The 24,967-nt window shown below is 32.9% G+C and overlaps 5 protein-coding genes across 7 annotated transcripts; 2 read left to right on the forward strand and 3 right to left on the reverse strand.

Annotated features, from left to right (window-relative positions):
* The first annotated feature begins 9,578 nt into the window (after positions 1–9,578).
* On the forward strand, positions 9,579–10,326 carry LOC145035597 (citrate-binding protein-like). The gene is made up of 2 exons (XM_078984120.1): positions 9,579–9,854; positions 9,937–10,326. Exons 1-2 carry the CDS (start codon positions 9,579–9,581, stop codon positions 10,324–10,326), a joined length of 666 nt encoding a protein of 221 aa, XP_078840246.1.
* A 1,075-nt stretch (positions 10,327–11,401) lies between these two features.
* Positions 11,402–11,899, forward strand: LOC145036682 (histone H4). The gene has a single exon (XM_078985147.1). The coding sequence runs from the start codon at positions 11,479–11,481 to the stop codon at positions 11,788–11,790; it is 312 nt and encodes a 103-aa protein (XP_078841273.1). The 5' UTR covers positions 11,402–11,478; the 3' UTR covers positions 11,791–11,899.
* Positions 11,900–11,999: 100 nt separating this feature from the next.
* On the reverse strand, positions 12,000–12,443 carry LOC145035598 (egg cell-secreted protein 1.1-like). Its single transcript, XM_078984121.1, has one exon. The coding sequence runs from the start codon at positions 12,441–12,443 to the stop codon at positions 12,000–12,002; it is 444 nt and encodes a 147-aa protein (XP_078840247.1).
* Positions 12,444–18,225: 5,782 nt separating this feature from the next.
* Positions 18,226–19,126, reverse strand: LOC145033703 (HMG-Y-related protein A-like). Its single transcript, XM_078982261.1, has 2 exons — positions 18,991–19,126; positions 18,226–18,880 (listed from the first exon to the last, which is right to left on the reverse strand). The coding sequence occupies exons 1-2, from the start codon at positions 19,039–19,041 to the stop codon at positions 18,452–18,454; spliced, it is 480 nt and encodes a 159-aa protein (XP_078838387.1). The 5' UTR covers positions 19,042–19,126; the 3' UTR covers positions 18,226–18,451.
* Positions 19,127–20,702: 1,576 nt separating this feature from the next.
* LOC145036683 (senescence-associated family protein) lies at positions 20,703–23,947 on the reverse strand. Of its 3 annotated transcripts, none has more exons than XM_078985149.1 (13): positions 23,808–23,947; positions 22,830–23,128; positions 22,610–22,753; positions 22,467–22,540; positions 22,301–22,377; positions 22,144–22,215; positions 21,962–22,030; positions 21,814–21,860; positions 21,633–21,750; positions 21,481–21,549; positions 21,292–21,395; positions 21,136–21,211; positions 20,703–21,042 (listed from the first exon to the last, which is right to left on the reverse strand). In XM_078985149.1, the coding sequence occupies exons 2-13, from the start codon at positions 23,108–23,110 to the stop codon at positions 20,869–20,871; spliced, it is 1,305 nt and encodes a 434-aa protein (XP_078841275.1). In that variant the 5' UTR covers positions 23,111–23,128; positions 23,808–23,947; the 3' UTR covers positions 20,703–20,868. The 3 variants fall into 3 exon arrangements, with proteins under 3 accessions (XP_078841275.1, XP_078841274.1, XP_078841276.1); XM_078985148.1 differs by having other exon boundaries at positions 22,610–22,756; XM_078985150.1 differs by lacking the exon at positions 23,808–23,947 and adding an exon at positions 23,683–23,801.
* Between the last annotated feature and the right edge of the window lie 1,020 nt (positions 23,948–24,967).

Consider the following 24,967-nt stretch of genomic DNA (forward strand, 5'->3'; position numbering starts at 1 on the left):
GGGGAAATAACCAATACCCACCAACTCCACTGTTCCAAGAACCCTATCCTTACCCTCCTCAACAAACTGAAACGCCAAGCATGTCCTTAGAGGACATTGTTAAAAGCATTGCCACTTCTACCCAAATTTTTCAGGAAACAACCCAAGCTAGCCTCAAAAGCTTAGAGCAACAAATAACACAAATTGCTCAATCAATTAGTTTAATGGAAGCTCAAGACAAATTACCATCCGAAAAGAGCCCATCGCATAGTGCATGTTCCATTCCTTTGAATGATGAGAAAATTTTTGATGGCCCAAGAGTGTTATATGAAGAAGAGGAAGAAGAAGTAGAAGTGGAAGAGGTTGTCAAAGAAGAAGAAGAAATTGAAAAAGCTGACAATGAAACTATAGAGGAAGTGATAGGGGTTAATGAAAGAGAGGTTGAGCCGCCCACTACCATTAAGAAACTAACTCCATTGGTAGACCAACCACAAGAGATGGAAGCGATAAATTTGTCGGACTCTTCAAAGGATACGTATCACAAGAAAGAAGACGCCCAACCGGTCACCTACTCAAAAACCATGTCAAAGAAGGAAGAGTTGGTCACCTTAATGAACAAGTACAAGAAAGAATATGGTTGGATGATTGCTATTATCAAAGGTTTGAGTCCGGTATGGTTCTCCCGTAAAAAGAAAGTCAAATACAAGAAAATAGTCTCAATGGAGGTGTGGAAATTAAAAAATGTCGACACGGGGAAAATTTACAAGGTTAATGGACATCGATTGAAGCCATTCAATGAAGTTTTTGATTCAAATGTCCAAGATGTCGTCCATTTGGACGCCCCAAAGTGTTAAAGTGAAGTTTGGAGGCGTCTCGCCAAAGACGTTAAAGAATGGCATTTTTGGAAAGCATTGTGTTTTTGTGTTTTTAATTTGAATAAATGACTTTTGAAGATGCTTTTGGGATTCAAAAGAATTGTTTTTGAAGAAATCAAGAGTTTCTAGGTTTTTGGGGCCTTCCAAAGCGAGAACGGGTGAAAAACGAAGAAAAATGAAGCAAAAATGAAGATCAGGATCAGGGGGTTGCGCGACCCGCGTGCTGTTGCGCGGGTGGGTTGCGCGGCCAGGTGTGATGAAGCGACATTGGCCCAAGACTTAACTGCAAGGTCTGCGCGACCCGCGTGCTACACTGCGCGACCCGCGCACTGTGCTGGGAAATTTGGGCTATTTTTGGCTATTATTTGACCAGGTGTTGACCAAAGGTTTTAATGAGTTGACCTTTTGACTTTTCTTGACCAACATTGACCGAAATTGACCCTTTTTGACCCATAGATTAAAATGTTCAGCTTCTCTTCTTCTTCATTTAATCATCTTGACCTCCCACTCCATTCCTCTCATATAACCTTCCAACACCCACCTCGCTTGAAAATTCAAGATTGGCGGAGTTCTACCGGTCGTAATTTCACGAAACCACCGCCACAGACATTTCCCGCCGCCCGACCCTCCGATTTAGGTCCTTTCCGCCCTTTCCTTAAGCATTGAGGACAATGCTTGTTCTTAAGCTTGGGGTGGGGCATTTCCCTTTTTTTCTTACTCTTTTTCATGCATTTTTAGTTAGGTTGCATAACATATTAGTTTAAGTTAATTTGCATTCATTTTTTTTTTTATTTTATTAAAATTTTAAAAAGATTTTATTTTCTTCTTTTCTACTTTTTATTTTTTGCATAACATTTAGCTTAAGACATTAGCATTCATGCATTTTTGTTGTCTGTTTATTCTCACCTCTCTTGGATGCCATGGAACAGGTTCACAGTTATTGTATCATTATTGGTCCAGGATCTTGTTGCTATCTCACCCATCGAATCGGGACCACTAGCTGCAGTTTGGGATTTCATACTTGGGATCAGATGCTGGTAGCTTAAAGGGGTAAGTGATCATGGACAGGTAGTTTTCATGAAGAATTATGCATACAATACTAACAACTGTAGGATATACTATAGCAATGGGTGTTCTTAGCCTTGCGGTCACTACCGCGGAGAGGATCACACTTGATCATGTTTGAACTGTTAGGATGAAGCATTGGTGCTTGTCCCCGAGTAGAATCCATATCCGGTCTCTTTACATCACCATATCTTTTTGCGATTTTCTTAGAATTTAGAGAGTCTTTTAGTCCACATTTGGACATCTTCATTATCTTTGAAAAACCACAAGTTTGAAAAGGAGCCTACATTACATCTTTATGCTCCACACATGGTCATTTCCACACTTAGGCCATTCGGATTATATCATTACCCTTTCGGTTCCACCTACACACCTTTGGGAACCAAATTTTGAGTCAAAGGGTTTTATCATTACAAAATACAAAAAAAAAAAAAAAAAAAAAAAAAAAAAAATATTACAAAAAAAAAAAAAAAAAATACAAAAAAAAAAAATACAAAAAAAAAAAAAAAAAAAAAAACAAAAACAAAAATAAAATGAAGCTATCAGCTCCCCACCTTGGGCCTGTTTTGTTTTAAACCCATTTGGACCTGATCCACTTGACCCACCATTCAACCCGGTTCCCTGGTTAAACCCACTTGACCCATCTCTCCCTTTCCAGTTCCCTTTTCTTTTTCCGTCTCGTTGATGCCCCGATGATCCACCATAGCCAGACGACGTTGATTTCGTGAGTATCACTCTCGCCTGACCTCCTCCGTCGTCCTCTTCTTCTTTTATTCTTTCTTCGTATGCCTTTAATTGACCGACTACATCTTCGAATCCGATTGATTTTAGATCGAGCACCTGTTCCAAAGAGGCGACGATGTGTATAAACTTCGAACGAGGAAAGGTTTTGAGGAACTTCTTCACTAATTTCGATTCATCAATAACCTCTCCCAAAGCTGTTGATTTCGAGGCTATACCGGACAGCTTTCCAGCATATGCGTCGATGGTTTCCGACTCCATCATCTTTAGCCGATCGAATTCGACGTTTAGGGTTTGCAATCGGGCCTCTTTCACCCTATCAGCTCCTACATAACGAGCCTTGATCGATTCCCACAAAACCTTTGAAGAATCGACATCACTAATTAGCATTATCAAGCTCTCTGGAATTGCCTGATAAAGCAATCCCATAGCAAGGTAATCTTTCTCCTCGTTTTTCTCTGTTCCTGGATCGATCACTGCCCAAGCCTTGTGAATCTTTAATACTACTTTCATTCTCATTGACCATACAGTGTAATTCGTTGAGTTCAGCATAGGACACGCTACAGTGTTGACCCAATTTCCTTCACTCTCACCGGAGAGGGCCCTGCACCATCTTCACCATCCGACGTGTTGACCTAACTTGTCAACAGGTAACAAAAAACGATCTCACACCCTTCGATTCCTTGGCTCTGATACCAATTAAAGATCATAATATGTAAACACAGTTGTGTTAATCAAAATAAATCTTTGATTATTGTGAGAATATCACTCAAAACTCACGGTGTTTACAATGATTTCCGATGATCATAACTCGACCTAAAACAATGTATATATAATCCTAACTACCGACTTGTAATTAGATTTCAATTAGGAAACTAGAAACCTACTTGTTTATGATTTCCTAAAAACTAGGTTGCTATTACTTGGTCTCCAAGTCCTACTCGACTTAGGATTCCAACAGCTCTTTGATTTAAAACATACTCCATAGCTCTTTGCTTTAAAATATGTTACATTTCAAACGATTACATAACTTTCTATTTTATTTCAACGTATCATGCATATATGCAATGCAATCTTGTAGAGTTCATACCGCTATGCAATAGCCTAACACGTATCATAGCTCTTTGCTTTAAAATGTGTTACATTTCAAACTATTACATAACTTTCTATTTTATTTCATGTATCATGCATATATACAATGCAATCTTGTGGAGTTCATACCCCTATGCGGGTTATACCAAGTTTGATTACATAAAGTACATTTATATTATTAGTTATGTACCGATTTCATTTGGACATTATATGTAAGGTGAAGGTCAAAAATGTCAATTTCATTAGGTTTTTAGAATATTTTTTGGACTATAACTTTTATAATGTTAGTTTTATAGAGTTTATGCTTTGGAAATGAATAAATATATACCCATCAACTGAATTACGATATGGTATAGAGGTGTGGCCATTTGCTTGTGTAGAGATGATAGAGACAGAGCTAAAAAACATAATAATGAGAGGAGTTGAAGTTGGTTCTTGACTTTACTTTACTATCCTATCATACAGATCAAGATGTTTGGGAGTAAGGGTCATCATGTGATTATTCTACTATGAGGTTCGTTGATAGTGGTTTATTGGTGGTCACAAACAATTCTACTGATTGGAATAAATTAGTTCATTTAGATGACTTGTCACTACCAGAAGAATTGGTGTTAGCTACGAAACATTTCCTATGAACTAATTTTGTAGGAAATGTCCATCTGATTTCCTACAAACTTGCGACAAAAATGGAATTCAATAAACTTCCTACGGATTACTCACAAAAATAAAAAACACCAACGAAATATTAATTAATATTTAAATTTACTATTTAGTTGAAATTTTGTATGAAACATATAGCAGGAATTGAAAACCTTTTACCACCTTCTGTTTTGGTTTTCCCTTTTTTTTTGCCTTCCACTTTTTTGAATTATTATTATTATTATTATTATTATTATTATTATTATTATTATTTTATATTATTATTATAATAAATATAATAATTACTATTTTATATTATTATTAATATAAATATAATTATATTTATTTCATATTATTATTAATGTAAATATAATAATCATTATTATTATTATTATTTTGATTATTATTGTTATTATTTTCTTATTAGATTTATTATAATTAGATTTTTTTTAGTGATAGACGTATTGTAACTATATGTTTTTATTAATATCAGGCTTATTAAAATTATATTATTATTATTATGAACGCGCATATATGTGTAGTTGTATGAACGCGCATATATGTGTAGTTGTATGCGTTTGTATGTATATATATATTTATGTATCAACATGTAAGTATAGGGTTTAAGGTTTGATATGTGTATGTATGTGTAAGCATGTGAGTATGCATTTGTATGTATATATATTTATGTATCAACATTTATTTAAAACAGAATGTTACACCGAGCTTTTATTTGAGATATTCAGCAACTTGAGGTGAGTTTCCTCACTATGATTGGCGGGTCGAAGACACCAATACCGATCCATGGTTTATTATGATTAGGATGCTAGTTATCTGTGTGATTCTTGCATGTATGTTATGTGATATGTATACCAGGCGTGGCCCAATACTGAGCGGAGACTGATGAGTGTATTATATGTTATTATCTTTGTGATTCTTGTATGTGTTTATGTGTATGTATGTATACCGAGCGGGGCCTGAGGAATGTGATGAGGCGGGGCCCATCTCATACTATTTACAGATCTGTTCCGAACGGGGCTCGATGCCATGCGAGGCCCGATGTCGGGCGGGGACCGATGTCGGACGGGGCCCTTTATATGTTTGATATGCATGGTATGTGGTGTTTTTGGAAATTATTAAGCTTCATGCTTACGGTTTTTAGATTATGTTTTCAGGTACTTCTGGTTCGAAAGGGAAGAGCTCGGGACAATCTCACTACACACACTATGATTTTCGCTTTATATAACTCTAATATATTGGATTGGTTGATTGACATACTCTGAGTTTCTTGTATGGATTTATAAACAATTTTGGGTTGATGGTTTTTATTATAATTAAAATTAAAATTTTAGCCTTAAATTTTGGGACGTTACAAATATCTGAAATGATTTTGTTTAAACTATAGCGTTTTAAAGTTTGAAAAATGTAGATGATACGCTAGCACTGATAGAAGTCAATGTGATGAGACGACAACATAGATAATAAATAATAATTATCATAATGATGAATTTATCATGATTGTGATGATAGCCATATATACTAGAGATAATATCCACAAGAGAGATGTATATTGATTATTTCATGTGTCATATTTATGACTTTGTTCCAAAAATATATGAATGTCTTTTTCTTCATTACAGCATGGCTATCGCAATCCAGAAACAAGTGTCTTCAGATGAGATTTTTATTTTACCAACTTCCAAACGATGATCGGGTTGTTCTCTTGGTCGAGTCTTATCAATGGCGGTGCTACTCAAAGGAAAGGGTTGCATATCCTTATTCTTACTACTATGTGGGTTCTACGAAGATTTTGGAATGCCACTTTATTCCAGCCTATCAAGCCAAAAAAAACATTACTTAGTCTTGTTTTTGGATTTGGCAACATACATAAGAAACTGATAGCGTAGTGGGTAGGTTGCAATGTTTTAAAAACTGGTTCGAATTGGTCAGTTGAATTGGTTAGACCGAAAACTAGAGAAATGAGCAGTCCAACTAGCAATAGTTTTATGCCTATTTTTTAACCAAAACGAACTGACTAATTTTTACAAAAAATCGGTTGAACCGATTAAATTAAATAAAAACACACATAAATGAAAGATTTTGCATAACAAATTTTGGTGGTCATGTCACATCTAATTAGATTTCTCTTAAATTGAATAAAGACACATGGTAAATGTTTTGAACCTTTTGAAATGTGTATTCATCTAAAACTACATTTTTAGGTGTTATATTTTATTTTCTTTTTTGTTGTATATGGATTGATGTAACACTTATAGTTATGTATTTTTTGTAATGTATTTGGAGTGATCTGTAACTTGTTTTTATGTGTACTTTTAATGTTGAATTTGCTTTTATGTACATCTTTAATGTTTAAACTTATGTGTATGGTGGTTGTCGAGACCAACAAAATTAATATCCTAAATATTACAAACTAAAATAGTGTATAGCAGTAAAGGGATCGTATCCACGAAGATTGGTTCAATTTAAATCTTTATGTAAATCATTTGTTCAAGTACTTGTAAAACAAAAGTAAAAGTAAAATGTTTGTGTGTGTGGGGGGGGGGTTAATTCTTTTTGATTGTTTGACAAAATTAAAACTAGCATGAATGTAAATATGACAAATAAACAAGAAAAGATTTGATTAAATTAAATGAATTGAAATTGGTTGATTTTGGGATACACCACATGGAAGACGTAGTTAACTTATCATTAGACTAAAAGGAACAACACTTGTGAATTGGTTTAACATGACTATAGCAATTCGTAAGCACAAATTACCTCAACTCTTCTTAGATATTAAAATGGTTAGGGGAGCTCTAACACATTCCCTTAATTAAAGTCACAAAATCAATGAAGCATACAATCTTCTGAAAATCAATTAGCTTTGAGTTCTAAGAGTTACCAAATCCATAAGATAATCAAATGCTTACATTATCATCATGGAGAAAACATTCCCATGGTTTAAATGAATTGAAAACAAACATAAAAACCATTTGTTGCTTATCAACTTCAAAGTCCATTACTTAACCAATAAATTGATCAACAAAAATAAATATTTATTCATCCAAGCTCATGATCAAAGATAAACAAACATAACAATATGTTCAACTAGAAAACATTTTCATAAACATCAAACACAAGATAGTATTAGTCTTCAAAGTAACCAATCATCCATGAGATTAAACCCTCATCAACCACATGAAAATCTAGCCAAACATGACAAAAATAAAAGAAATACAAGAAAGTTTAGAAATACCAAACATTGTTCTAAGTGCAAGATGGAAAGAAATAACACCAATATTCAAATTCTTCCCAAGTGTTCTTGAGAGAAAAGAGTAGTTTTTTTCCAAGTGATTGTGATGAAAAATGCTTCAAAACTCTAGCAAAAAGGCTTCATTTCCGGATTCAAAAAATTCCCAAAAGCTACCACCAACCTTCCAAAAATAGAGTCAACAAGTCAAAACCCGGGTTCAATTCAGCACCATTCATGCGGACTGCGTATGGATCCACGCGGACCGCGTGAGTCTCGCTGATTGCATGCCTTGGCCCATTAAAAATACAATCCAGTCCAATATTGTAATTTAAGCTCCAGCCCACATGCACAGCTCTTGATAACCCAATTGTGCTATTCCAAAGCCTCCAATGATGACCCAACGCTCCTTCAATCTTCCATAGCTCGAGTCCTTGTCCAAAGATTAAGTCCAACACGCTTCTCGCTTATATTGACATCGAGCCCAATTGCACCACCTCAAGTTCACAAGCAATCCACAAGCCTCCAATTGTCCCGTACTCCTTCCATACCTCCAGTAACGAATAGTCTTCATTAAATCCTGCAAAATAAGCTCAAAAGACTGGAAAACACCCGACAAAAGAAAAAAATAATAAAAAGAGAAAATATGCATGAAGCTTAACTAAAATGAGATGGTTTTAACTAAAAATAAACTATGAAAAAAAGTAAGAAATCGAATCTATCAGTGTACATGAAAATAAAAATAAAAATATAATTATAAAAATCCTAGAATCATGTTGACTCGACGGTCGAACTGAAAATCAATCATCATACCAGTTCAACTAAAAAACCAGTTTTTAAAAATATTGACAGGTTGACTTAAAAATTCAATTATAATTGTGTCAACCGTGTAATATTTGTTTTACTTTCCTTTTTAGTGTTCTAATACACTCATCTACTGTTAAAAAAAATGCTTAATGTCCTTATTTAATTTTTTTAATTATGAAAATAAATCATTTTAATACAACTAGTTAGAGTTGTTGGTGATTTTTGGATTATCATACATTTTTACACATTTTTTAGTTGGAATTTATACGAGAAGGAGGTTTTTAAGTTAAGTTCAAATAAAAGTCATAAGGTGTAGAAGTGCATATTCTATATGTTTAGAGAAAATAAATATCATTTTATATTTTGTTTATACTTTTCTTCCTACCTATTTAAGATGATGATAAATGTATAAATTTAACATTTCAATCAAATTTAAATTATATTTACTAACACCTGTCACCATCTAAAATATATAGGAAGATAATAGAAACACTGCCCATACTTAAGAGAAAGTGCAGTATGAATGTTGATGTACTAAGTATTTTTGGTTTGTTGGTTTCTATAAAATTGAACACACCTTTGCACAAACATGGTTAATAACTATCAATTTTCTTGCATTAACTTGAAATTGCCAATTTCTATTGGACTATCATCGAGCGAATTTCGTGATACACGTGAAAGATAGAGACGAAATATTGCTTGTGTAACTAATAATTTTTTATCAAGAAAATATAACTACGGCCACAATTTTAAGTGTTTAGATGATCAAATTTAACTTTGTGCCTATGAAAATAAATGATTATTATTCTAGGAGTTTTTTGTAAATAAAAAAATGGTTGTCACTATCACATGCCCCCATTGGTTCCTCCGCCAAAGCATATAATTAAGCATTAATTTAAACTCAAGAAATGTTTACTTATTCACCGTCTTTTTTAAAGAACGAAAATTAAAGACATTGTAAATTTGTCATAATATTCAGTCTTATTACTTTGTCCAAAAGCTTATGTAAGACTTGGTCCAAACTTATTATTCCAGCAAATGTGGGTTACACTATATATAAAGAACAGATAGATATACGTGATTATGAGCATAATTCTAAGTTTCAAACTCAGTTATATTAGATTAGAGAAATGTGTCACTTGAAGCATATTACTTCGATTTTTGGATTCATTTTCCTATTTATGCATGTAATTGTTACTCATGGTGAACTTACAAACGATTTAGCTTTGGGTTTCACTCGTCTCCCTTTCAACTCTAGCTATTATATAAACCATAAACCATATAATCTTCCTCTTGAGGAGAGGTATAGCTTCATCAATGAAGTTCACAAACTATGGGTTTTCTCCACGGATGAACCATTATCTCGTGGTAGTCCCACACTCCCTCGCTCTGAATTATTCATCAATGTAAGTACTTATTTTATAGATTGAAATTTTAGTTACTAGAAGTTTGAATTTGTTTTCAATTGATCTTTTATGCATGTTATAGGGTTACAAATATTCTACGGGTATTTGGCAATTTGAAGCCCATGTCTTCGTGCCACATGGAACAACGGGTGTAAGTGTGATGCAAGTGTTTGGGTCAGACCCTCCGCACGCTACAACTTTTATGCTTCGAGTCTACGATGGAAATCTTTACTACTATAGAAAAAGTGTTATTTTTCATAATATATACAATAAATGGTTTCGTTTGAACGTTATCCATAATGTAGAAGGCAACAATGTTAAGGTCTACATAAACGGAGTTCTCAGGTTCAAGGGGAAGGGTCGAGGTGGAACCACTCATTATTTCAAATGTGGAGTTTATGCGCAAGACCGTGCTTCGTTTTATATGGAATCCCGGTTGAAAAATATCAAAATTTTTAAGAGATGTAACTAATCTTTTAGCTATCTAGTTCATAGAAACCTAACACATAATGATGGTTGATGAGTTGATGGTTTATGTTAAACTATATGTCCCCTAGTTTTTAATGTTTGTTTCCTATGAATTTGATAACCCGAATGAATAAGCCGATTTGGAACAAAATGAAGAAATTTTGAATGATTTTTTCAAAATGATGAGTATTGGGAGTAGGTTGATGACTCTCTTGTTATTCCAAATTTTCTTATATATGGATTTGATTCAATAGTTTTTAGAGTTTACGATTATATGATAGGGGTTCCAAGGTAATTCGGTTGATACAATCAAATAATAGAAAAGTTATTCGGTTCATCCATTTGGAAGTATATTGACCGAACCACATTAATTATTTGTTTCGTTTTACCGTTTTCTTTGATTGCTTGCATAACAAAATCGTTATTCTGATTGCACATAAGTGCTTTCAGTTCTAGCTACGCTAAGATATTCCTTATCAACACCTCAAGTCAAACTTATTTCTAGGATATATATATACTAAAGGACGACATCAAAATTATGATTTTTTAGATTTTTTAATGATATTTCTGTTTCGTGTTTCAATAATTATGATGGTAGCATGTGACTTATATTGTCTATGGATCATGAAAAATGCACGAATGATTATTTATATAACATAATACATTAGATATAATCACATAAATTACCACTTTGTGAATTTACCTTTTTATTGATAAATTATAAAATCATATTTCTTTAAACAATTTTATAATTATATGAACAATTCCATAATTATATGAAGATATTCGTTTTTATATAAATGTTTTACAATTACAATTACGAAACTGTAAATTTTTGAATTTTTCTTTTTAATTGATAACCATTTTTTTATCATTAACATATGATCAATTTGTTAAATATTACATCATAATTGATAACCATTTTTTCTTTTTCTTTTTTAATAGCTAGGAAAGAAAAAGAACATCACGCGGATCGCTATTCAAAGGCGCAAACCACCGTCCGATTAAACAGTATCGAACGTACATCATTCAACACTAAAACGAAAGGTTCCCGCCTCTGACTATAAACAACCGATCAAATTACCCAATTTCATCATCGTCTTCAATTCCAAAACCCTAATTTCACCTTTGAATTCGTTCTTAGCATCTTTCAGAAATGTCGGGCCGTGGTAAGGGAGGCAAAGGATTGGGAAAGGGAGGAGCCAAGAGACACCGGAAAGTTCTTCGTGATAACATTCAAGGCATCACAAAGCCCGCCATTAGAAGGTTAGCTCGGAGAGGAGGTGTCAAACGTATCAGTGGTTTGATATATGAAGAAACTCGTGGAGTTCTCAAGATATTTCTTGAGAATGTCATCAGAGACGCCGTTACTTACACCGAGCATGCTCGCCGGAAAACTGTTACCGCCATGGATGTGGTTTATGCATTGAAACGACAGGGGCGCACTCTCTATGGATTCGGAGGTTAATTTTTTAGGCAATTGTTAGAAGTTAAATCAAGGAATTGTAGATCTTGTTCGTTGTTTATTTCCCGTTTTAGGGTTGTTCAATCTTATTGAAAATCTCCGATTTTTATAATCATAACGAGTCTAAATGAACAAGATAGAAGAAAGCCATTTAATTGAAAACTGTCTTTATTACATTATTCATGATCATGGTTTGATCTTACAAAACACAATCAAAATCCGCCATTATTGCAATCTGTCGAGGTACTGTTGGTGATATTGGCCGAATGCGGTGGAGTTGTGGTGGTCGGAACATCATCATTATCATCGGAAGTATCACAATACCCACGCAAGATATCACCTTCTTCATTGGTAAACCCAAGTGATCCAAGCGAAGAAGGCCAGCATTTCTTTTCAATCTTCTCAATCGCCTTGCAACAACCCATTCCAAGATAAGTCTCTCCATTTAGGAAGAACAGTATGATTTCCCCACTGCATGATTGAAGCTCGAACAATGACTCCCAACACCCAGTTGAATCAATATCATCACCGGTGGCTAATTCCTTGAGAAGACTTGGTGATGGAGCACCTATGGGGATGAAGGGCCTGGTGTCAACCAACATGGAAGTGGCTGAAATGAGAAGGGTTAGGAAGATTAATTGGAAACTGTTAGCCATTGTTTTTGTTGAAGAAGATGATATGGGAGATGGATGATGAAGACGATATTGGAGTTGGAATTTATAGGAGATGGATATGATGGAGAGTTACGATTCATGGGAGGTTAAGGGACAGTGAGTTAGTGAACGAGTTTGATGTTATGATGAATTGATGATGAGTTGAGTTCATTATAGATTCCAGTATGAAGTATTAACAATGCCCTTCTATCTTCGGGTGACATTGGTAATTCTTGCTTTAACAGTTACACATTAGCTAAAAGGCTGTTAAAAAGATCATACATTTTGAATAGTTAAAAACAAGCATATTAAGAGTAAAACCTAATTAGAAGCCCAATTATATCTTTTAGTCATTGTCACGTTATATCTTTTAGTTATTTTCACTTTGGAAATATGACCTATTTCAAACATTTATATAAGTAGCAAAATACTTCAAAAGTTTTGTATTATATTTTCTCTTTTTTGGGTTAATGTTAGTATTGACCAACTAATTATTCGTTTTCATCAAAATTGATCATTAATCTTTATTCTTGCATATTTTAAGTTCTTGGTATTATAATAATATGATATATGTTTTCTATTTCAATGGTTAAATTTAAATATGGACATATCCACCTAATTTTCATTTGGGCTATAATGTTAGAGAATTATTAAATATCAAACTAAGATGAATCCTAGAAAATTTCAATTCGGTGTCTTTGTTCCTCTTCAAGGGGTGTTTGAAATAATTTTTTCAGCTTTCAAATCCTTTTTTAAAAGGATTTTTTTTTTCAAAATGAGTGGTTTAAAAAGTGTTTGAATTGGCAAAAGACAAAAATTGCTTTTAAAAGACACAAAAGTCACAAAAAGTCACGAATTGTGACTTTTGGAATCAATCTTTTTTCCGTTTCCAAAAGTTGTTTTATAAAGAACTTCTTAACTTGTCAAACATCTTTTAAAATTTTATGACTTTTTAGTAAAATAAGAAGTCCATCGTGACTTTTGGAATCAATCTTTTTTCCGTTTCCAAAAGTTGTTTTATAAAGAACTTCTTAACTTGTCAAACATCTTTTAAAATTTTATGATTTTTTAGTAAGATAAGAAGTCCAAAAATCATTTTTAAAGCAATCTCAAACACCCACATAATTCACCCAAAAAAAACTTAATGAAAGGCCTATTTTTAGACCACATGTAAAATGTTGTCATCATCAATGCATAACTCAACGATCAACAATCTCCATACCATTTCTAACACATCATTGTCTCTTATCGTACAATGTGACTACCTCTATCTAGCTAAAGAGTGAACCTCATCATATGTGCTAAAGGTTCAAGAATCACCAAAATACGATGGCTAATTAACTTTGTTTTTTTTGCAACAAATCACCAACACTAACCAAAGTATTTGGCGGTTCTTAAACCTTGTAACGTTTTTTTGTTTACTTCCACAAACCACTAATGAATAATGTGTATGGTCCACAAACAAATATATTGAATCCACATGATAATGTTTTTTCCTAAGGCTGTGGGAGTGGTAGCCATGACAAAGACACTTCACATCATTTTTGCCATATTGTATGTCATCATGTCGTATGAGAGGGAGTGATATTGTGACAAAAAAGGAGAATAAGAGATAAAGTGGAAGAAAAATAAAGAGAGAAGGAGCTCGACATTTCAATGTCATTTTGTCATGCTATGTTCATGAGGCGGTGTATGCCACACCACATAGGTGTCACCTCCTCTTTTCTTATGCTTATGTTACCCTCACCCCCTCAATCCTAATTGAACAATATATTTCATTATTTTTTTATTACCAAACAATGTTCAAAAAAAAAAAAAAAAAAAAGACACCAACACTGGAAGTGAAAGTAGAACACATACTAGTTAGACATTAATATCAACCCATGTCTGATATGGAGATCAAGATCATCTACTAGCAAATCTAAAAACCAATTCTATTTTTTCTTGATTTCAACACAGACCATAACTCATGCAATTAGGAATATCTTATTGTTTTCTTCTTACCAATAACACATAACAATTTCTAATTGCATATACTTTTTAAGAAAAACCCATTTATCGTATTTTTTGTTACACATTTCTATCCACACCTTTTAACACCATCAAAACACACACACAACTTATCATTTGTCATGCTATGTTCAAGAGGAGCTCGACATTCTAATGTCATTTTGTCAAGCTATGTTGAGGAGGCGGTGTATGCCACACCACATAGGTGTCACCTCCTCTTTTCTTATGCTTATATTACCCTCACCCCCTCAATCCTAATTGAACAATATATTTCATTATTTTTTATTACCAAACAATGTACAAAATAGAAAAAAAAAACACTACAAAAGACATCAACACTGGAAGTGAAAGTAGAACACATACTAGTTAGACATTAATGTCAACCAATGTCTAATATGGAGATCAAGATCATCTACTAGCAAATCTAAAAACCAATTATATTTTTTCTTGATTTCAACACAGACCATAACTCATGCAATTAGGAATATCTTATTGTTTTCTTCTTACCAATAACACATAACAATTTCCAATTGCATATACTTTTTAAGAAAAACCCATTTATCGTATTTTTTTGTTACACATTTCTATCCACACCTTTTAACACCATCAAAACACACACACACACACAACTTATCAAAGTAATTTTTATCATATATCATTGTTAATACACCCATTGTTAGTGATTTGTTTCATTAATGTGATTTAAGTGTAATGAGATTGCTTTGTTGACCAAAAGTGATCTTGATAAATATTAAACAAGTAAAAAAGGTGTAGAGTGCACACTTGTTTAAGTTTATTCAAGATTAAAAGTAGAATGTCATTCAAGGGCGAAGCCCCTAAACGAATGGGGGTTCGAGGGTAGCGCTTCTGGGAGCGGGTCCAAGGCAGCCCCTGGCGGGGTCCAAGGGGCAGAGCCCCTGGCTAGGATCGAGTTATATTGAAAATGCATCATAAATCAAAATTTAGAATATTTGACCCGTTTTTTTGGCTTGGTATTAATCCTTATAGAAAACCCGGATTTATGACAGTTTTTTGACTGTTGCCAAACTGTTTATGACAGTTTTGACAGTTTTTAGACAAATGAGGTATTTAACCAATTTTAGTCAGTTTTTCTGGTACTTACGAAATTCATATATCTCATTCTCTGTTCTTTTCTCTTTCAAGTCTTATCTAATCAAAGATTAGGGAGTATCACCCAATACTTTGATTTGATAGTGAAATCACAATTCTCAGAATATCCAAGTGCTTTTATTACCCTAAAATTCTAACACCCATATTAAGTGTAGAACATGAGTTTGATCTTCTAATCTCTTCAACGTATAACCATAGTGTGACATCCCAAATTCACAGTCATTTTAAAAATTTTATTTATGCTTATTTTAAAATAAAAACATCCTTTTTGTAAAGTAGTCTTGCGGAATTTGTTCCCAGAAAACATGATAAAGATGTTATCAAAGCATTTCCGAAGGAATGCATTTTATTTATATTAATATCAATGGGATTTCATTGTCAATACAGAAACATAAGCATAAACAGACCTTACATTCATATATACTAATGATTTACATATCCTTTAATCTTTCAGTGTAATATATATATTCACATCGATGCCAGTGATACAAATAAACTGAGTGGGTCAGGTTGGAAAACCTGGTGAGTACATATGGTTTTCACAATATAATTATTATGTTTAATCATCAAACAATTAACTCAACTTTCCATCCCAATTATCCTCTTTATTCTTAAGTATCTACCCTAAGAATCATCTATTCTTAATTTATTTATTCCTAAGGATTGTCCTAAGGAATAGGCACGAAGTCTATCGTTGCTAGGATCTATTCAACATGCATTAAGTCTATAGCTGCCGATGTTATCTGTTAGGCACTAATTCCATAGCTACTGATGTTTGTCTATAGGTCACTAAATCCATAGCTATCAACGTTCATTTGTAAGACACTAAGTCTATAGCCGTCAGGGTTTTTAGAGTACATCTGGTGAGCACGTAGTTCAAAATCACCTACAATTTGCGAGTCTGCTAGCGTTCCACTAGACTGTCTAGAGTAGTGTATGGTCGCCATCTATACTCTGGTAGATGACTGGATCATCATTAAAGTCAACGTTGTATACTTCTAAATACATTTATATATAGGTTGGGTAGTCACCTATATACATAGTACACATACTTATGGTTTAAACATACAGTTTTAATAAACATATTTTTGGATAAAAATACATTTTTGATAAACATACTTTTGGTTTAAAAGTACATTTTCAATAAACATACATTTGGTATAAAAGTACATTTTGATCAATGTTTTAAAAACCGGTTTAAACTGGCCGGTCGAACCGGTTGGACCAGGAACCGGGGAAGAGAGCGATTCAATTATCATGAGTTTTATGTCTACTTCTGAACCGGAACGGACCGGTCAGTTTTCACAAAATCTGGTTGAACTAGTTAAATTGAATAAAAACAATAAAATTGAAACATTTTGCATTTCACATCTATTAAGATTTTTATGAATAATAATACATAATAAATGTTATGAAGTTTTTTGATGTATTTGTATTCATCTATGACTTTATTTTCTTTTTAATGCATGTAGATTGATGTAACACTTATGAGTATGTGTTATTTTAATGTATTTAGATTTGATCTACAACTTGTTTTCATGTGTATTTTTAATATTTGAACTTATCGACATCAAATTCTTGATTTATGTATATATGTATATGTAGAAAAATACAAAAAAAGATCAAAATTGTAGAAACCGATTTATTTGATGGTCGAACTAGTTAAACCGGTTGAACTGGAAACCAATGATTAACCGATTCAACTAAAAACCGGTTTTTAAAACATTGATTTCGATACAAACATTATAAACTTATGAGTTCACCAACATTACATTAACACACTTCCAAATCATATGTATTCTCAGGGAATTAAGAGTCAGACGGTTACAATCATTGGAACAATCATGGGATGACAGTTTACTTAGAGTTGTTTAATATTTTCATAATTATGTATGCAGTTAAGGACTGTCCTGTATTTTAAAGTCCAACATTATAGATTAAGTATCAGATGTAATATTTATTCAGTAATGAAAGTTTCTACTTCATGTTATATTATAGTGTTTTGTTCATTGTAATCGATAATTGTGATCCATGATGTCATCTCACCGTTTAACATTTACGTCACTGTAGGTGTGACGTATAAGAGTTTGATTAGTTAGAGTCGATGTATGTTTTCTTACTACCAATCTCAGCATAGGTTACAACTAAACCAAAATTAATGTTCCAAGGATAGTCAGTCAAAAGTAGGGCATCTATTCGTAAGGTAAAGCATCAGTAAAAATGGTGAATACAAACAACAAATTCGATGGTATATTTGATATTAAAAAAAGATCAGATATAAACAAACTCAACAGTTAGTTATCATTCAGAGTCATTTTCCCTCTTTTATACATTAAAGCCCATAATACAAAAGTTCAATAAAAACACATAATAAAGTTTCTCATGTTGCTCTTGTATGAAAAGTTCATAAATATTACACACTCAAAAGAAATCATATCAAGAAAGTCTACATAGAAATATATAAACCAAATATGATAAAATTTAGTACTTCTATGGGTGAAAGACTCTAGAGTGATTATAATAAATATTCTTAGATTACTTCCTATCACATCATGATGAGGTATCATTCGCTTTACAATGTAATTTATCCTTCGCTTAAAATTTGAAAATATGATATTACGTTATTGGTTTAGAGAGAATAAAATGACTCTTCAACCTCAAGTATCCATTTAGAGTAGCTATAATTACAATGTCACAAACACTAAACTACATTACACACCCTTAAAAGCAAAGACGAGCACAAGAATCTAATAATACTATTTTCAAAGTTCAAAAGACCATCGCTAATTCTCCATAGCACATAAATCCTGTATTAAGTCATTTCACCCTGGAAAAATACTTAGTTTCCCGTTAAAAGTTACAAGTCGTCGTCAATTAACTTCAACACCTGTCAACTCCGGCTGCACCTTCCGCGGCCTCCCTCTCGGCCTACCACTACCAGTCGAAATCTTAACCTTCTTCGCCGCCAGTGGCGCATTTGGATCCTTCTTCGGTCGCCCCCTCCCCCTCTTCACCTCTGACCCGGACTCCGCTGTCGGATTCTTCTCCAACGCCGCCGGATCCTTCGGCTTCGAAGGACGTCCGCGGCCACGTTTCAATGGGGAGTTAGGATCAGGTCTCATATAATTGTTCCTCAACAACACTAATTCACCACTGTCCCTCAAATTCTTCAGATTATCCGTCAATAGCGCCGTGCCTCCTGATGGTAAATTACCATAAGTTGATTCGATGTGGTTTAATATCGACGATTTGTTCGAACCTTCTTTCTGTTTCAAAGCATCAATCGCTTCAAAGATCATCTGCACAGTAGACCAACAATTCAAAATCGATTTCATAAAAACTGAAACCCAATTCAAACCCTCAATTACTTTTCTTGAATTCTTAAAAAAAAACGAAGATCAATGGTTACTTGAGGATAGGGGGGGAGTGATGGGAGGTTGGTATCTTCTTCAGTGGCCATTGAAATAGCGTAGTAAGAAGCTTTGTGGGTGATGAATGATGAATGATGAGTGAAGGGGAAGGTCTACGTGAAGACAATTTATGAGAGGATTCTAGCTTCCTAAATAAATTAGACAGTTGTGATTTTCGAGGGTGATGGGATTAACGGCTTTGGATTTGTTTATCGAGTGGATCGATGACGTGTCGTTTGTAGGTATGTGAATCGATGACGTGTTGAATGTGTAGAAGATGTGAGGAATGTTTTAAAAACCAGTTTTTTAGTTGAACCGGTATGGTGATCGGTTTCCGGTTCAACCGGTTCGACCGCTTCGTCAACCGGTTTCTATAATTTTCATTTTTTTTCTTATTTTTCTACACATACATACATACATATGTCATGAATTTGACGTCTACAAGTTCAAACATTAAAAATACACATAAAAATAAGTTGTAGATCAATATAAATACATTAAAACAACACATAACTATAAGTTTTATATCAATTCACATACGTCCAAAAGAAAATAAAGTATAAATGTATAATACCGAAACAGAATATAATTTTAAATTAATATAAATGCATCAAAAAACATCATAACATTTACCATATGTTTTTATTTAGAGAAATCTAAATAAATATGAAAAAAATACACCTTTATTATTGAAAATATTTTTTTCATGTATTTTTATTTAGTTTAATCGGTTTATTTTGACTGGTTCAACCGGTTTTTTCTAAAAACCGGCTGGTTCAATCCGGTTCAAAAATTGGTGTAAAACCGGAGATAGTTAAACCGCTCTCTTTTCCGATTCCTGGTCCAACCGGTTCGACCGGCCGGTTCAAACCGATTTTTAAAACATTGGATGTGAGTATTGAAATTCTAGTTACTTGCAACTTTGTCTTTTTTTGCTTTCTCTTTATTCTTGTCTTCTACTCTCTTGTCTATTCTATAGCTTATAAAATAGTTTTTAAATGCTATTGTTAAATAACTGGATTTAATTTTGATATTAAGAGCGTACTTTTTTTTTTTTTTTTTTTTTTTTTTTTTTTTTTTTTTTTTTTGCATTAAAGAATTATATTATGGACTATGAAGAGTATATATAATTAATTAATGAGATTTTCTAATATAAGAAGGATTAATTATGAAAAATATTATCATAATTAAATTCAAAGTATATTTATTATTAAGATTATTAATGCATTTCAAATTTAATTATGATAATATTCCTCATAATTAATATATTTTATATTTAATTATGGTAATATTTATCATTAGTTAATGCTTCTTATATATGCTTATAGGGCACATATTAGAAGATCTCTTAATTAATTATCGAGATCAATAACCGATTCTCACACCAAAAACAAATTTCAAATTTGTATTTCCGTATTGAGTGGAGAGAAGTGATGGATAAATTCAATCCGCTTATTTCACATAAATGTAGAATTATATATCCTCAAATATACAATGCACAACCTTAACACCATATTGTCAATGTTACTACACCAATGACAATAAAACGAGTATTAAATCACAAAAAAAGGTCTAAACATCTAAACTTCATTTTGGTAATTAAAACTAATGATTCATACTATGTTAATAACTTTATTGAGTCTAGAGATGTTTTTTTTATTTCATTTTTGGATGAAAATAAGTTCCCTTTCTATTCATAATAGACCCCATGTCATAATAATGCCATCTATATTTCATAATCATAATGAACATCGTCCCATGAGGAGGAAGTAGTAGAAATAAAAAGACGTAAAACCTATAGGCATCATTAATATGTTACAAATTATGAGATATCTATCTACATTACATTAATATCATCTTTCTAAAAGTCAACCTTATTAGTCTTCTGTTTCATCATCATCATCATCTTTGTAGTCTAACTTTGGCAATGGAATCTGATTCATCATAAATCTATAGTTGTCACCTTCTTCTATCTCCCACTGTCTCTTCAATTCTGATATGGTTTTAGATGCTGCAGCTGCAATCATTGGGTTACTGTCTTCTGCCAATCTCTGCAACCAAATATTTTATAAACACACACTTCTCTACCCCTCATCACTTAAATGTCCAAAATACCCTTTCCTCACGAAAATAAAATCACTTACCTGTAAAGCTCCCATCCCTGCATTGCCAAGTGTCCACATCGATGGTGCAACTGATAAAGCATTAGCCAATGCTTTTCTGCAACAATATCCCAATTTGTTAACACAGGACACAACAGATTGTACAAATGACCTAAATACCCTCCTTGATATACATACCTTGTATTGACATCAGGAGAACTTGAACACTCTGCCAATAACGACACACTCCCTTTACCATCCATTGCATCAAGATCCATCAATGTTGCAACCAACAACTCCAGCTGCAAAACATTGAATTAACATCCTACTTTCCATTTTTTTTTTTTTTAATTGAAATTTGTATTTTGGTTTTCTTTTTCAGCTGACCTCTTCAGGGTCAGTATAGTCAATTCCATCAGCCTCGGAAAGTGCAGATGCCATATCCCTATAAGCCTCCTGAACATATCTTTATAAATTTACAATGACATCTAAAATGTTGAAGAAAAAATGTGATTTATATTTTATAAATTGTAACAGACCTGAATAGCAGTAATGCGATCAGTTGACACCTCACCAGGGAAAAAGTCTAGAACCTTCCCATTCTTTTCAAGTGTTATTTGACCCGCCATGTCATCAGATGACAAAGCACCATTTTTCCTATACATAGTTTGACATCAGTATAGTCTACACAATTTTGTATATAAAACTAAAGGAACTTACAGCTTATACATCTTGCTCATCATCATGTCTTGAACATCTTTGATAAACTACACAAAGATTTAAAAGTAAAAAAAAAAATGAAAATGAAAATAGTCAAATACATTATCATAAATATATATAAAAAAAATTGTGGAACATCAAAACGTACCTCTAAAGCCATGAGGGCATCTTCCATGGCTCGCTGTTTGGCTATATAGTCAGCACGACGGAGATCAGCCTACCAAAATAAATATTTTAATTTTTAAATGAAAAATCTAACGATTATAAAAAAAAAAAAAAATCAGCAACGAGAATATTAATTATTAAATTTACAGATTTAACTTAAGGCACCTCTAAAGCTCCATCACTCCAATGTCGGTCAGCAACGCTTTTCAATTTGGATTCAGCTTTGTTTTTTAAAATCTTGTAATAAAAAAAAAGTGTGTAAATGTTATTAAGGTATGGAAAATGTTTTTAAAAATAAAGAAATAGATAAAATTATACGTACAAGGGCAATGTGATGAAGTCGCTCAGCTCTTTTCTTCACATTATTGTCAATTTTTTCAGTGTCCTCTCTAGCCCGAGCTACCAAAACAAGTTATTTAAAAATTTTGTGAACATTTTTATATTTTATACTCGATGAATATCAGTTTATTATATAGAATATTAATTACCATCAAGTTTTAAAAATCCTAAACCAAGAATAGCAACATCTTGGCGTGCCCGAGCATCCAACCTCATAATGCCACTAATAAAAAAAATCCAGTCAGCATGCCAGGTCATCATTGTATGAGCATAATAGAGCAAGTAGGCAAACCGTGAAAGTAAGAAAATGTCGTTTTTGGCCCTTTCGTTTACAAATCTAGCATCATTGTAAGCATATTTACAAGCTTCAGCTAATGCCTTGTTTGTGATGCCAATTCTTTCTGGATGCATATGTTGTTCATGTCCTCCTTGAGTTCTGCTACATGCAAAAGAACATAATAATTGGTAAAAAAAGGAGTATGATGTGCGTATTTGAGTAATTATATTTATACCTGAAATTGTCAGAGCAATCTTCATTGTGGTTTACACGTTCTTCTGTTTCTGTAGTTTGTGATTTTCTTGAACGACATAAGAAAGAATAAGCACGTGAAGTGACTGAACTAATTGTTTTTTCAAATGTATTCAGTTTTGTCTTTCCTGATAACTTCAGTTTTAACACAGAACTTTGCCCATGGCTGAACTTCTTTGGTACCAATCCTTGAGTGTTACTGTTTGATGTGGGATGATGAGGACTTTTAACAGAAGAGTAGATGATCCCATGAACTTTAGCCATGTAAAGTTGATTGTCACTCTGTTGGGATAAATCATAAAGGATCAGTATCAGAAGTATGCAAGTTTAATATATCAGGAATAAATGAAGATTTTATATAGAAGATACTGTTAAATAGAACATCCCAGTAGGAACTACATAGGGGTGAAAGCTGAAAACTGAAACCATCATATATTATTTGAAACAACAGTTCTCTTCTTCATTGTCCAAACAGACTCAAATTAGCAATCTAAGGGATGTATAACTCGTTTGGTATCATTATTAGGAGTATTCCTAAAATTTGAGCGAGCTAGGGCATCAATTAAATTGACTCCATAGGCATAAAACTCGCAAAATCTTCAACTGTAACAGGCGAAATCAAATTGCGTAACCAAAATCCCAATCATGACTTGATAATAATGATAACGAACTTAACAACTGAAGAAAAGGCTAAATGCTATACATCTTCGAACATGCAGAAGTATTGAAGTAACTTAAACTCCATTATACTCTATGTGAAGTGAAAACCTAATGGTTTAGGGAAAATCATGGCAAAGAAGACATCATAAAAATGGTTCCGACTAATGCTCGCTTACATGTTTCCCGATTACTTGAGTAAGAGCTAAATTGCAATCATAGTTATCAGAAGAAATTGGAAATTGAATAGAATGAGAGAATCAATTTCATAAACGAAGACACACATAGCAAAATCCGTACTTACCTAATCTCTAGTAGGAAGATAGAGGACAATAATTCGCAGTAGCAGTTGAAGATTGAGATTCATTCGAGGGAGATGGGACCAAATGTAACCGATTCAGAGTGAACAGCGTCCACAAGTCAAGCATGTGGCCCCTCGATTGCCAACATTATGCGTTATGGGGGAAGAAATACGATTACGTAGCTTATTAGCGAGTTTGTATCGTCTATGACCTGAATATTTGAAATTTTTATACAACCGACAACGTGTCAGATCGTCATTCGCCAGTTGCCTCTACAAGCTTGTGAAACTGCCACGCTGTCGTTTGGATATTTGTTGATTGACGAATGAATAAGAACCTCAATAAAAGTGATATGGATAGAAGGTGGTATTAATTGGACCACATGAAGGAGATTTATAACTTTAGTATTCCTCTGTCCTAAATAAATGTTTTGTCTCTTTCAAAAGAATTTGTAGTGTCGATTTGAATATTGTGCTTTTGGATTGTTTTTCAATATTGATTTTAGATTGTTGATTGGTTATCGTAAGATATATACGTAGAGTCTAATATTTATATGTTTAAATTTTTAATGGTTATGTAGTGTGTAGTGTGAGTAGACTCAAATATGTATAAAACATAAGAGAATGTGTATAGTTGAAGATATACTCTAACAATTATTCTAGGTTTATAAGCTATTTGGGATTACTTTTTAATTATTTTTTGACTTTTAATTTTTTAAAAAAAATTAAAAGTTACTAAAAATTGTTTGGTAAATTGAAAACATCTTTTAAAATCAATTTTTAGTCAAGAAGAAAAAGTTGGTCCGAGAAAAAAATAGGAATTTACATCTTTTTTATGATTTTTAGCTTTTATCACTTAAAAGTTAAAAAAAACAAGATAAATACATTTTAAACACCATCTTTTAAAAAAAAATCTTTTACAAAAAGTACTTTTATAAAGAGGACCTTATGTTAAAAAGTAATCTCAAATACACCCTTATGTTTGAACACACACATTGAATAAACAATTAAACTTATGTTAAAAGTAATCCCAAATACACCCTTATGTTTGAACACACACATTAAATAAACAATTAGGATTTAAGTAATTAGTTGTGACCAGCATAGAAATTATTATAACTAGAGAGATAACGCGTTAATACTACGAAAATCATATTTGAAAC

The sequence above is a fragment of the Lactuca saligna genome, chromosome 3 (genome assembly GCF_052625555.1).
Source record: "Lactuca saligna cultivar CGN05327 chromosome 3, ASM5262555v1, whole genome shotgun sequence".
In the NCBI taxonomy this organism is placed as follows: Eukaryota; Viridiplantae; Streptophyta; class Magnoliopsida; order Asterales; family Asteraceae; genus Lactuca; species Lactuca saligna.

Coding starts and splice junctions, on each gene's coding strand:
- LOC145035597 (XM_078984120.1), top strand. CDS start 9,579: ATGTGTCACTTGAAGCATATTACTTCGATTTTTGGATTCATTTTCCTA. Junction 9,855..9,936: donor GCTCTGAATTATTCATCAAT/GTAAGTACTTAT, acceptor TGCATGTTATAG/GGTTACAAATATTCTACGGG.
- LOC145036682 (XM_078985147.1), top strand. CDS start 11,479: ATGTCGGGCCGTGGTAAGGGAGGCAAAGGATTGGGAAAGGGAGGAGCC.
- LOC145035598 (XM_078984121.1), bottom strand. CDS start 12,443: ATGGCTAACAGTTTCCAATTAATCTTCCTAACCCTTCTCATTTCAGCC.
- LOC145033703 (XM_078982261.1), bottom strand. CDS start 19,041: ATGGCCACTGAAGAAGATACCAACCTCCCATCACTCCCCCCCTATCCT. Junction 18,881..18,990: donor CACTCCCCCCCTATCCTCAA/GTAACCATTGAT, acceptor TCTACTGTGCAG/ATGATCTTTGAAGCGATTGA.
- LOC145036683 (XM_078985148.1), bottom strand. CDS start 23,110: ATGGCTAAAGTTCATGGGATCATCTACTCTTCTGTTAAAAGTCCTCAT. Junction 22,216..22,300: donor GACTTCATCACATTGCCCTT/GTACGTATAATT, acceptor TTTTATTACAAG/ATTTTAAAAAACAAAGCTGA. Junction 21,043..21,135: donor CAGGGATGGGAGCTTTACAG/GTAAGTGATTTT, acceptor ATTTGGTTGCAG/AGATTGGCAGAAGACAGTAA.